The sequence below is a fragment of the Ipomoea nil genome, unplaced genomic scaffold (assembly GCF_001879475.1).
Source record: "Ipomoea nil cultivar Tokyo-kokei standard unplaced genomic scaffold, Asagao_1.1 scaffold2921, whole genome shotgun sequence".
NCBI lineage: Eukaryota > Viridiplantae > Streptophyta > Magnoliopsida > Solanales > Convolvulaceae > Ipomoea > Ipomoea nil.
The window spans coordinates 2,646,475-2,660,606 of record NW_017619349.1 but is presented as its reverse complement, the minus strand read 5'-3'; the positions used below and the strand labels follow the sequence as shown (position 1 = coordinate 2,660,606).

General features: G+C 34.5%; 2 protein-coding genes across 4 annotated transcripts; both read right to left on the bottom strand.

Annotated features, from left to right (window-relative positions):
* Positions 1-2,640: 2,640 nt before the first annotated feature.
* Positions 2,641-4,427, bottom strand: LOC109161163 (polygalacturonase-like). The gene is made up of 4 exons (XM_019309516.1): positions 4,251-4,427; positions 3,760-4,071; positions 3,145-3,660; positions 2,641-3,060 (listed from the first exon to the last, which is right to left on the bottom strand). Exons 1-4 carry the CDS (start codon positions 4,359-4,361, stop codon positions 2,836-2,838), a joined length of 1,164 nt encoding a protein of 387 aa, XP_019165061.1. The 5' UTR covers positions 4,362-4,427; the 3' UTR covers positions 2,641-2,835.
* Positions 4,428-6,745: 2,318 nt separating this feature from the next.
* On the bottom strand, positions 6,746-10,462 carry LOC109161164 (transcription factor bHLH30-like). 3 transcript variants are annotated; one of them, XM_019309518.1, is made up of 3 exons: positions 9,700-10,462; positions 8,934-9,412; positions 6,746-7,655 (listed from the first exon to the last, which is right to left on the bottom strand). In XM_019309518.1, exons 2-3 carry the CDS (start codon positions 9,378-9,380, stop codon positions 7,173-7,175), a joined length of 930 nt encoding a protein of 309 aa, XP_019165063.1. In that variant the 5' UTR covers positions 9,381-9,412; positions 9,700-10,462; the 3' UTR covers positions 6,746-7,172. The 3 variants fall into 3 exon arrangements, with proteins under 3 accessions (XP_019165063.1, XP_019165064.1, XP_019165062.1); XM_019309519.1 differs by having other exon boundaries at positions 8,934-9,383; positions 9,727-10,462; XM_019309517.1 differs by having other exon boundaries at positions 6,783-7,655; positions 8,934-9,403.
* Between the last annotated feature and the right edge of the window lie 3,670 nt (positions 10,463-14,132).

The following is a 14,132-nucleotide window of genomic DNA, read 5'->3' as shown; positions in this document are numbered from 1 at the left end:
TAGAACTAGGCAGCAACAACCATAATATCATTGATCAATAATTGGGTTCACTTAAACATAAACAAGTAATAAGTGTTTATGTAAAAATACCTTCAAGAACCCAGTCTATGCTGCTTTGCCGTAGCACCTAGTGTGACACAGAGATCAGTGACAGTATGAATAATATCTTATTCCTGTCATTTGATTGTGCAACTCCTGCCTCTAGTCCAGCATGACATGTGTTCAGATTTTGAAGGCTAGATCAACATTAGTGATAAATTGCCAATCTGATGAAAACTCCAGGTTAGTAATGATGTTGCAATAGCAGGGAAGAATTGGAAGTGCCTTCGCTTCTTATTGGAAATATGTTGCTTTTCCAAAAATTCTCTATATATGTTAAATACACCATTTTCAAATTTGTATGCAGAACACACAAAACAATATAATTCTTGCTTATATATAGCAACATCACTAATTTCTTTCTCCAATAAAAAATGTGCACAGCTTATCACCAAAGATCATATCAGTGATCAAAAATTAACAAGCTTGTCATCGTTTCCATTTGGTAGTATGAGCAAGGAGGTTCAAAGGAATAATTTTTAAGATAAGTAATTTTGCCCGTTAACTTGCATCATACGATCAATCACTGTACTATATGAAAGTATAAATATATTTCTTAGAAAATAAGAATACTTAGCTTTGAGATTAATCACAAGGCCAGTTGATGATTCCTTGGTTGTTCCGCCTTCGGGGCCTTTCAAGAAAATCATTGCAGCCAAGAAAACTTTCCAACAACAAGCTGCAGCTGGAAAATAATTCGCACCACACGTTGCTGCCACAAAAAAAAAAAAAAAATTAATTTGAAGCTGCCATGCCAATCGGGAAGTAATTTCCACCGCCCAGATCGCTGCTGTCCAAGAACTATGCCGAAAGAAAGTTTGATTCTGCCGGATCGATTAATTTTGCTGACGAACAAGAGTTTGCAACAGCTGACCGGAATGAAGAAATCGCCACCGCCGGAAAATCGAAGCAGCTACCTTGAATTAAAATTGTTGTAGACCAAGGAAATTGCCCAAATTGGAACTGCTTTTGAACCCAATTGAGAACAACACTACCCATGCGATTAAGCGCGATTGAAAACGTAGCCCTCGATTTGGGTGCAGTCACCGTCGCTGATCGCTTGTCGCGTTGGAGTTGAGGTCGAAGGGCTTGAGAAGTGATGGCCAGTGGGCAATGTTCCTCTACGTGAGAATGGTAGAGATTTGGTTGATCAATTGGGAAAGTTTGATCTGTTCTCTCCAGTCTGGTTTAAGAGTTAGCGCTTCGAACTGGGCTGATGCCTCCTTAATATGGCACCTTCGGGTTTGGAACCCATTATCCAGTGGTAGATCTTGTAATCGATCACTGACGAAGCTTGGAATACTGAGGCCGTCGATCGATCGATTGAGGATGGCGATGATGTTGCTGGACATCAGAGACAGCACCGGACGGCTCCAAGGCTCCATCGCCGCCCTGAAGACAGCGGATCGCCGATGGAGACAAGTTCACGTCAGAATATTACGCACCCGATCCAGCTCTTGTTCCACCGAGTTGGGAGGCGGCTGACCCACTTCCATGATCGCCTCGATGTGACGAAGAAGGTGGACGGAGCCGATCGCCGGTTTGAGGCCCGCCGGCGCCGGAAATTGCGAAGACGTGGCCGAACTTAGTTTTTTTGTTTAGAGCAAAGTGCCGATAACGTGTTAAACTAAATTAGACAAGAAAGAAGAGGGAAGGCAGCTTATTCTTATTCATCCACAGCCATTCTTATGGCAATATATATATATATATATATATATATATATATATATATATATATACAAGGTAAGCATAAATATGTACTAAATAGGAATAAGTACATCAGTTACAACATGGCTGTTACAACATGGACAATAATGTCCACAATAAGTATAATATTTATAACAAATTGTAAAATTTATTAGCTTGATTAATTGTGATATTTATTAGTTTGATTAATATAACTGAGAGATTTATTAGCTTGATCAATTGTGAAATTATGAATACAAAATTGCACATATTTTAAAAACTTATGTGAATTGTAAAATTGCATAGATTTTGATAAGAAATTATTAAATAAATTTAATAATTTTAAAAATTATACACAATGTAGTTTTTTGATAAAATCAACCTCGTATAGTAAATTTAAAAATTAAAAAGGTCGTTTATTTTTTTAAAATATAATTAAACATATCATACAAAATCGATGTTGAAAAAAAATCAACATTGTATAGTCAAAAAATCAACGTTAAAAATGTTATTTGTAGTAGTGTTAAAATCATCAATGTATTTTTTAAGGTACATGTGCCGAACAACTTAGTAATATTAGTAAAAACAAAATCAATATAATACTTGGCAATTCTTTTTTTTAACTAAAACTATTTTTTAGTGGCAAATAAATTCTATCAAAATTGAAGTGAACTATATTATTTTCATTTCTAGTTATTATCTTATTTACATATTTCTACTGTATTGACCTTTTCTCGTATGCAAGAGAACTGGGGTAGTGAGGTTTATTATTTTCAAGTTACAAAAAAAATGAATTAATTAAGAATTTTGACATCTAATGATAGGAATATAATATGGTTGCAGCTGATTTGCAAGGGATAGAAAGTATTTTTCATAAAAATATTACGAGTAATTAAAAAAAAAACTTCAACATCATATCCAGCTCAAAACCAAGCATGGGCAGCATATTGGATGGCCTATGCCACAAGCTACACATACTTGTTTATTTCTATCCAACCGTCTATGATTACATTTTCATGAAAAAAAAAAAAAAAGGGTCAAAAACTCTCATCATTTGCAAGTCACTGGGGGGGTCTGCTTTCCGGTTAACTTAGGTTTCGCATTTGAACAAACAGTTTTTGCAGCTCCTCCTTTGAAGGTCAAATTAATATCACCAAATTTAACATCTTCACATGGCACCCCACTACTGCATGCAATGATCACTGCTTCCTCGGTTGCAGAAGTACCCTTTATGTTCGTATAACTTACATTGCTGATCTTTACTAGTGATGGTTTCTACAAATAAAAATAAAACAAGCTAAGTTTTAATAAAATCATCCATCATCAAGATAAGTCATAAAAAAAAAATGTGTTACATACCTCTTTTGAGCATTGGTTATTCGGGCAGTATTCTTGATCAATCACAATTGGATTTTTGACGTCTTCCATTTCTATTTTATGATAATGTATATCGGTTACGACTCCAGGATGAGAATTAGGCCATGTTTTAATTCTGAGGCCGTTATCTGTACCAATAAATTTGGAGTCTTTTACGGTGACACCCTTCACAGGCTCTTCACCAGGGGTCTTGCCAAGGCTTCCCACACTGATGCCGTGTCCTGGCCCACATGTCACACCATCGATGTTCAGGTTTTCTAACCCATCACCAATTGATATGCAATCGTCTCCCGTTCCTATAACAGAATCTTTAATCGTAACATCACATATTTTTGCAATATGAATTCCATCTGTATTGTGACTATCCGCTGGCGCTTTAATAGTGATTTTCTGAAACGTTAAGTTCTTGCCACCAAAAACATTGACGTGGAACAATTTACTGTTTAGAGAAGTTATGTCTCGGATGATCGAATTTTTTAAGAAATTGAGGCTCAAATTCTGGAAAAAAAAAAAAAAACATTATTACTTAATAGATCTATCAGTAAAAAGAAATTGTTGTCTTAATTGTTTTATATAAAATAAAAATTTTGGACTTACATTAGGCAACTTATCACTTTTAAAACCTGTGTCTTTTTTTTGGCCATAAATTTGTACATCTCCTTGGCCATCAAGAGTACCATCACCAGAGAGTGTGAAATCATCTACATAATTAATGGTTAGCCATTCCTTTTTGCATTCCATATCATTTGGATTAGGAGGGGCCTTCAAAGTAGCCTTGATTTTAAGCTCAATTGGGGCTTTGCATGGACCCTTAAGTAGAGCTTGTTTCATTTGGAAAGTGCCTTTTGGGATCACAATGATGCTGGGAGTCGTAGCCGCACATGCTTCATCCCAAGCTTTCAACAATTCCTACGCCATTAAAAATTTCTCCATAATCAAATATGATCATATATATGAACCTGGAAGTGTTTATTTTAATTGCTTAAAATTCCAAACAAAGGAGATATGAGCCTTGAAACATGGGTGGTTCTTTCTTTTTCTATTTTCTGTTTTTAACACAATTCTCCAAAGAAAATAATAAAATTTACCGGACTAATATCAGAATCGCCTTCTGCAGTAACTTTGAACTCAGCACTCTCTCCAAGATCTGCTAGCAAGAATAATACAAATGTGAAGGCACAATAAAATATTGTATCCATTTATCTCTTTGTTGGGTAGATTTTTTAGTATTATTGTTTTTCCTTTGGATGATTGAGGTAAAATCTTAATGTTAAGGTATTTATAGTGTTGCTCACTGAACTAATCCCCCCAAAAGTAGTTAAATAATGCTAGCTTCTTATTTTTCCTTAGCTATTATTGTGTGGTTAGTTGAAAATATGTGGGTGATATTTTTTTTTTATTTTTTTTTTATGTTTCTGTAATATAAGGGTATTTAGTCATTAATTGTTATTTTCTTATTGCTATTCATAATTATATTCATGTTAATCTTTACTATGCATTGTTTTTATCTACTTGTCATACCACCACTACTACTACTACTAATAATAATAATAATAATAATAATAATAATAATAATAATCATCGCATAGGCATCGATTAATCGACGCCTAGGCGCTAGACGCTGGCCAACCGCCTAGCGTATCACCATAATTGGTTGTCTAAGCGGTTGGCCAAGGCTGCCTAGCTAAGCGCTGACCCCTTAGGCCTCTTAGGCACCGACTAACCGGTCGATTAGCTATTGTTCCATTCTTTTTAAAATGGATTATTTCTCTCAAAATGACATGGTTTTGAGTGAAATAAACTTAAATTGTTCAAACTCTAATGCTTTTTAGGCTAATATTTAATAAGTTAGTATTAACTATTTAAGTATTAAATAATTTATAATTAACAATTCTTAACAAATAAAATATTTTAAACAAATTTTTAAAAAATAAAAAGGCGCCCCCGAACGCCCGATGAGCGCCTATCGTTTTTTCAACCATGGTACGGAGTAATATTTAACTTAATATTATAAAAAAAATTAAATTAAAAATAATTTCACTCAACCTTTTTTAATTGGACTAGACATATCAAATGGGATCTATGAGTATATTAGTTGATAGTAGCTGTCTGCCCTCACATGTTTAGTTCACTGGTTTAGTAAGCAGTATTTGGGAGAAGAGACCAAAATTCGAAACTTGACAGCGACAATGTGAGAATTATGTCTTGTATGCACATGCGTTAGACGATTGTTTTGTCGGACCGGGGTGTGGGGACCATTGGAGTTGGAGTTGGGATGAGGAATATTGCGGCGGTGGACAAAGGAAGAGACGGTGGCGGTGATGGATAGCCTAGGAGCTGAGGATGCCGGAGATGACAAATTAAAATAAGCTGACATACACTGTAACCTTGACGCCACACATGCACAACTAGACAAACGACAAACTACAGTACTAGACTATATAGCATCAACAAATGCTCTGTCGGGCCGGGGTGTAGGGGGCCCTTAGGGTTGGGGTTCAGCCCTTTGGAATAATGCATAGCATCAACAAAAACGTAATCAATCAAACGCCTATATTTCTATGTAAAGGTTTGGGTGTTAAGGTTTCATCAGTCACGAAAAAGATCCTTTTCCCAATTCCCCTCTCTCGCCATTCTCTCAAGTTATCTTGTGTTCAGAGCTGGAAATGTACCAAACAACACCCAAAAATGCACACACAAAATGGAAGTAAACAAACGAAAGATGAGGACTTGCAAATAGTACTACTAGGGGATTGTTTGGTTGTTGGGACTTGGATGGGAGATTGAGGAGAAAATTTATTGAGTGAATTAGTAAAATTTAGGGTACGTTTAGAAAGTATGAAAATGACTTCTGGAAATGTTTTTTTTTTTTTTTTAAATGAGTCATTTTTCAGAAAATATTTTCATTTCAGTGTTTGGTTGCATTTTGAAAAATTTGCTGTGTTTAGTTTATTTTCTAGAAAAATGAGTAGAATTGTATGTTTAAACATTTTGGCAGAAAATGACTTCCTCCAAATTTTGGCAGAAGTCATTTTTCGCCAAAATGGCTTCATTTTCCCCCGGCAACGGAAAATATTTTCTGTTGATTGGATTTTCCTGTTGCATCCAAACACTGAAAATTCGAAAAACATTTTCCAGAAGTCATTTTCTGGGTTTCCAAACGGAGCCTTATTAGATTTTTTCTTATGCTTATTGAAAATCTAATGGTATCTCAATCAGTTAAAATTGATCAAATTGATCAAATCGATCAAAACATGACTTATCAACCATTTGACAAACATTCTTTAATTTAAAAAGTTATTTACCAGACATGTTTTAACTTTTTAATCAAGTCAAATAGGTAAAGTTGGTTAAATATGTCAATAATTGACTGATAAGTGGTTTATTTGCACCAAATTGTATTCTAAGTGATATGATTTGATATTGTTAATCTTGTACTAAAATCAATTATTTGACAATCATGGGATACTAATCATTAAGTCACACACAAATAGGATTTTACACATACAAACATTTTACATAGTAAAACTAGAATTCTAACATTAAAGAAATTGTACCATACTTATATTTAGTAACATATATATTCACTTTTAATTATCTTTAAAAAAACACCATAACAATTTTGTAAAGTACCCACAAGATTATATTACATTCTCATCCCATATTATCTAAATGAAGGGAATTAATTAATTGACCATTGCACCCAATCTCAATATTAGAAAGCCAACCAACTAATCAAGTGACAAATAAATTTTGTCACATTCCACAATATATAATCATAAATTATAAACCCCACAACCAAGAAATTAAACTTAGCTTGTAATTAATATTCTCTAAATTAAACATTAAACACTCACCACTAACTTGGCTTATAATAATCTCCTTAGTGGTGATGAAATTTCAACTAACCAAACGTCTCGAAAGGTTGAATCCCCAACTGCAAAGGCCCCACATCCTGACCCAACAAAACATCTGAAATAATGTAAATCACGATCCCTTCATCAATGAGATTATTTGTGGTGTTGTTGAAATATGTTAATATTATTAGTTCTTTGTCTCTTCACACTCCCTGACTGGTCTTCCCCGCCGTTTGATCTCTCCATCACCGCTCTCAGCGCGTCTTCCACGGAGCTTATGGACTGCAACGACTCGTCGTCGCCGTCGCAATCCCCCCCGCCGCCGCGGTCGTTTTCGCGGGTGATGAACAGCACGTTCCTCATGCGGCCGCCGAGGGTGGTGATTTCAGCCCGCAATGCTTTTAACCGAAGACCCTTCAGGCTCTTGATGAGGTCCGGCAAGAGGTCCGACCGGTCGTCGCAGCACAGCGTCGCTCTTATCAATAGTTTATTGTTGCCCACCTCGCCGGAGACGTTGTCGACGGTGAGCTCGTCCGTCACCGTCGGCACCGGCGTAGTCTCGGCGATCACTGACGTCTGTCTCTTCAGCTCCTTCACATGCTGTATCACCTCTGCCAACAACGAAGCTTTATCCGTCTATACATATAATGCAAGAAACCAAATATTAGTTTTTTTTGGTAAGAAAAAACAAAATATTAATACAAATTATAATTTCTCGTTCAAAAGATTGAATTTCCAACTTCAAGAGTCCCCTACGTCTCAGTCCAACAAAGGAAGGAGATCCAAATTTTGATAGACATAAAAAATCTGTCCATTTTAGACCTAATTTTCACATTATTGCTGATCAATTTTGAATTTTAATCTTTTCTCTTAAATACCCTGAACAGTGAACTAAATCTATGTAGATTTGACAGGGCAACTCTCAATTTATAAGACTGGGGTTTTAGAATTAGTCTAGCCTAAAGTGTACCTAAATTCTAATGTATCAAAAAGGATGTTTTCTTGTTCCTCTCTAACAACATAGAAGACAGCAAAAACCCGGCAAGAGATTTCCATGGAAGCTTTTAAACTGTTTGCTGGTTTCTCTTTATTATGCCAATCTAGCGAGATTAACGCTTTTATTAATCCTTTTTCCCCAGTTGTCCTTTCCTAGATATTATCACCACAAATATATACATTTACACAAATTTCACTTCCCCTATAGGTTCTTTTAGTCATTAATACATTTACCAGCCATTTAGTTCGCAAAAAATATTAAGGAATGAATTGAATTGAAATTTCACAAGGAAAAAATATCGGAAAGATTGGAAAAGTTAGATTGCAATTTTGTTGTTCAACCACAAAGTCTTTGGTGGCGTCTTTTCTAATTAATTTCAATATTATAAGCAAAACTTATTAGCATTATTGTATCTAATAATACATTATGAATTGTCTCTTTAGCATTATATTTCCCCAGACTTCACATGATTCTTGTGTGGTGTAATCAATCTATGTCACTAAAAAACTATCATTGTCCAAATACAATCATTGTAATCATGCTTCATGATTGAAAATTTTAATATTATAAATTTTGACACATATATATATAGTGCACATAATAAATTTCCATAGTTCTAGTTTAGTAAATATTAATTTATTAATCATCAATTTTATTGGAAAAAAAAACACATTTTAACTCATCAATTATGATAATAAATTAAACCTAGATTATGCAAAACACATCATCTAACAGGGAAAAATATGCGGAAAAAAATTACATTTTCTTTGAAATGACATGATGTCATGATCATCATAATAACTACCTAGTTGGTCGGAAATTTTGTTTGAAAATAGGACTTAAATATGTTTATACCAACAAAACAGAAATAGTGAAAAAAAAAAAAAAAAAAAAAAGAGAGAGAGAAAAAAGCTTACTTTTGTAGTGTTGGGAAGAAGGCTGCGAAGCTTAGCAAGATGATTATTGATTCTCTCTCTTCTTCTCCGTTCGGCTTCACTATGGCTCTTGGAGGCGGCGAGGGCCTTAGCGTCCATGATTTCTTGAGCCGCCAGCTTCTGCAGCTCGGCTTGGAGCCCAAACGGCCCGCCGGAACCGGGATGCACCACTTGACCTAACAGCGTGTCGGAGATCAGCCGGAGATGGTCCGACGGCGGCGCGTCGTCGTAGGCGAAGGGCAAGGATTGCTTCCGGCTGAAAAAGCCGCCGTACGGCGACGGAGCCGGGGGGAGGAGGAACGGGTCGTGATCGCGGCCCGAGTAATGGACCGGATTGTAGGGTTGGACCGGGGTGAAACTCCATGGAAATATTGGTGATGACATTCCTGCCCCTCCCGTGTATGCGTCTGTGCTGCTTTGTGGTTGCATATCCTCCTCTTCACTTATGATCTCTGAAAACCCTAACAAAACATAACTTAACTTATATATATATATAAATTTATACACACATGTTTATATCTACTGGATAACTTTTATATATATATATATATATATATATATATATATATATATATATATATATATATATATAAATTTATAACCCGAACCCGTAACTTAGGCTGATACAGTAATATCACTTGTTAGAATTAAGCGTTTACAGAAATACAAAAGTGTGTTTCTCAAGAACTCTATAGCCCGGCCACCAACATTCTTATTTTCTTTAGATATTTCAAAAGAAGGAACAAACCTTGGATATATGTTGTAGTAATCTTGCTTCTTGGATGTTGTTTCTTATTTTCTTCAAATCTTTTGGTGGGAGAGGAAGCTATGGAGTTGAAAGGGGGAGGGGGGGATTGAGAAGAAGACTTAAAATTTTGCCTTTCTATCCTAAACCAACAACTAAGCTTTCCACTCTTTCCCTTTCTCTATATGCTTTGCTTAATTGCTATCTTTTTGTTTCCTTTGTTTTCTTCTGCACCTTTATGATTCACTTTCTCTCTCTCTCTCTCTATATTATCACCTCCTCCACTTAAATAGAGGTATGCAAGTACGGCTACTCACCTTTCCTTTATCTTTACGACATTCTTTTTCCTGTATGTCTCTAACTATGCACCGTTTCTACTCATCACTCTACCATATACCCACCAACATTTCTCAATTCGGAATTTCATTTTCTCCCACTTCTTGGTGCGTGATGTGGATCTAACTCTAACCGTTCTTTCATTTTAAATATATATAATTTCACTGACTCGATGAGAAAAACTGCAAAAACAAGTGTTTGGAGTAGTAAATTGTGGGTAAGGAAGGACGTGTTGGTTTTTTTACTACTGAGGCTATTCATTTGGCGGGCTAACATGATCGACTGAATAAATAATAGATAAATAATGGAGAAGAAAAATAAAGGAAACACAATATTTTTAACGTGGAAATAGAATGGTGAAAACCACGGGGTACATGTACAATTTGGTGCTATATAGAGAGATGTGGATGTGTAAGAGGATTTCGATACTGTTCTTTGTGATTGATTAAGACCTTTTATAGTGGAGAAATAGGTAGAGCATATGGAAATCGGGATATATATATATATATATATATATATATATATATATATATATATATATATATATATATGATAATTGGGTATTTGTGGTGAGCTAGGATAATTAATGTAATTCGAAAGCGATTTCATGAAGGAGATCGAAGGATAATTTAGGGGGTAGGGACTAATTTAGGTTGACCTTGATTATCCTTCCATAATTGAGCAGTTGCCTTATAATTCTTTCCTTTAATGTTGCTGTTGACTGGTCAAGTCACGAGCCGAGTGCCGAGTACGAGCGTTGATCCGACTACCATCTAGCGCCAGACTGACTGCTTAGTTGACTACCCATAGTTCATGTTCCATCATAACGCATGACTGATATTTGACAGTTGTATTGTGAGAGTTACACTCAATTTAAAAGGTAACCCGACATTAGTCCTCGATATTGGATAACCTTGAGGAGTTATAAACTTGTTACTACAATTCAAATAAGAATTCCGTATAGTAGAGACTAAATAGGAATTACTAGGGTGTAAATAAATTAATGTCGGGTCAATAAATTTTACTCTAATTGTTCAATATTAATTTAGCCGTGCATGAATAGTTCTTAAGTTCTTTTATGCTCCTATTGTGTTGGGAATGATAGTTCTTTGAGATAATTTGATGATTTTGAGATGATGAAAATTACAATCTTCAAAAATTAAATATCATTTTTTATTTTAGAAAATCTATAAAGACCCAATATTCTAGTCCAAATTTAGCCGGATTAGTAAATTTTTTAAATTTTTGTTTATAAAGTGTAATTCCAACTCGTCTTAAGATAAACACAGTACATTTTTTCGATGTGATTTCTTCAAAGTGCATTATTACACTGTGTGAATGTCGCATGCGGCAGTAGTGAAAAAAGTTAAAAGTAAGATTTTTTTAGGTTAAATAAGAGTACTTGTTTCATGGCTTTTGCATTTAAATGAATTTATCACATTGCATATATATATATATATATATATATATATATATATATATATATATATATATATAATCTGTTGCGATCAACAATTCCCTAATATAATCATCTATCAACTAATTACTAAATATTTGTTAACAATAAAAAGAAGCGTGTGAATTGAAATAATGTATTGTATTTATAGATTATAGTAATGGCATAAAATAAACAAATTAAATGAGGGTATAGTAATTAATTACTAATTATATTATATAAAACAAAGAAGAAGTTCTCGAAAAAAGGGGTGGAAACACAAAAAGAACACAGTGAACACATTACACACAGATTGTCTAACCGACCAACGACATGCAATAATGAATCAGAATCATGGATGGATGCATACACACAGAAAAAGGAAGTGAGAGATAGAGAATTGATGGATCATTGTTTTTTATAATTTTTTATTTTAACTTCAAGGATTCTACACCCGGACAGAATATTTGATAAGATGTAAATCACGCTGATTCAATGACTCAGTAAATAGCGTTAAATGTCGGGTGCGCACACATTGCTGAAAATTATAGAATTTCTGATCACTTAAAAGTGATTTTAAATCAAGTCGAAAGCATTGTTCCAATCACTTTTGGTATCCGGAAAAACCTTTGTTACTATTTTCGACCACTTTTTGCTTTCGACTTGATTTAAGATCACTTTCAGGTGGTCGGAAATTTCATATTTTCCAGCAGTGACAAGAGATTTGTTCACTTGAGCATAATCCCGAACTGTCGAGGTTCAAACTTTTGTCACTTCTCGCAAATACTGCCTACTAAACCAGTAAACTAAGCTCGTTTAGGCTAAATCATATTAACTCAACTGACTAACAAAGGCAATATTTTTGCCTACTATGCACAAGAAGCCTCTCTTATTTCAAGAGATTATCCCCAAACTGTGATTAGTGAAACTCGATCTTTGGTCTTTGTGACAAATTTTACCTCTGCGATCAGTTGAACTGCACATGCGAGCTAAATTTTATTTTTTCTTTTACAGGTGTAAGTTGGGCATTGATTGAGTGAGTGAGTCAAAGTCGTCCTCCTCCCCACGTTGCTCCATATCATTATTCTCTTGTTGTAAATGTATGAACAGTGGATGCCAATTTTCCACGCCAAACCTTTCTGCCTCCCCAAGACCCATGTAATCATTATGTCTTGGAACACACTCCTCCTCGACTACTTACTTCTTTCTTGCCTATATTCTACTCTCTAAATTAATACCCACTATTAACTAATATTTGCTCTTTCCAATTTCTAACTAGGGAAAACTATAATTTTACCTGGTAAATTCATAGTTAATGATCTTCTTTTAATATTATCAATCACATTTGATATAATTAAGTATAGTATATATTCCTTTCAAAAAAAAAAAGTAGTATATCTTTTTTTTTTTTGGTATACTCAGGGTTTCTACCGTCGAACACAGTGACTAATTCCCTCGCTGAATTGTAGACACCTCTTTAGCGTGTGAAAGCTGGCCTGGAGACCTAATGCTGCATATCTTATTCTATTCTCACTTGTTTTAATAATATCTCAAAATATATATATATATATTGTTGGGTATAGATTTGAGGGTCAAATTTAACATTATATTATAGAAATGAGGTATTCATTATTACTGGTTATAATTGTTGACATAAATTGATTGGTTTAAAAGCATTAGATGTTTGTGAAGAAGTATTTAGTGAAATTAGTTAACTTTAACTGATAATGTATATAGTGACTTTTCTTGATATAATTTGCCGATCTATTTGGTCAAAGTTTTGTCAAATAACTAAAACTCAACTAAAAAAATTATTATAATAATGTGAATTGAGTGAATGAATTGGAAGACAGCAAAACTTTTTTTTTTTTTTTTAAATAGTGTTAGTGGTGGATAATTGGTCCCCCATATATTGTAATAGTAAAAAGGCATTTCTTTTTCGGGCCTGCATATGTTTTTATATTTTTGTCACATATTCAAACACTCCAATCATACTTTCCAATGTACTATTGGAAGTGCCATTCCTTTGTGGGGTGTATCATGACATCACTCCCATGCTGTCATGACGTTTGGGGTTCCCCAAGCTCCATCAAATATATTAATACCAACTTTATATTATGGAGTATTACATATTATTGTTATTATGAGACTTATACCGTCCTATTTATATATATAAGATTCTGTGAGTATTACTTGTGCTCTGCGTAGTATGAGCAAGAAATTGAAAATATGAAAACAACGATTTTAAAAAACATATAACAAATTAAATGTAATGTATTTAGGGTTAGTTTGCTCGGGCAATTTGTTAGTTTTGGACTATTGTGTTGATTACTTGATTTTCTTATTAGAATGACCTTTTCGACTCTGGCCTACTAACTTTTTCATATTTTTTTTTTATTAACTCGTCAAATTCATATATACTAAAATTGACATCCCTAAATAAGATGCGGCATGTAAGTACGTAGTGTGCGCGGGTGAATGCATACATAAATTAGTCTAAGACCTAGGTCTTGGTCTAGTGATATCATCTTATAATTTTAGGTTATAAGGTTATAATATCAACATCTAATCTTCTTTTCCCAAAAGGCTGAATCCCCGACCCCAACGGCCTGACTCAATGACTCAGCAGACATGATCAAATATCAATGCGCACAAGACCACAAAG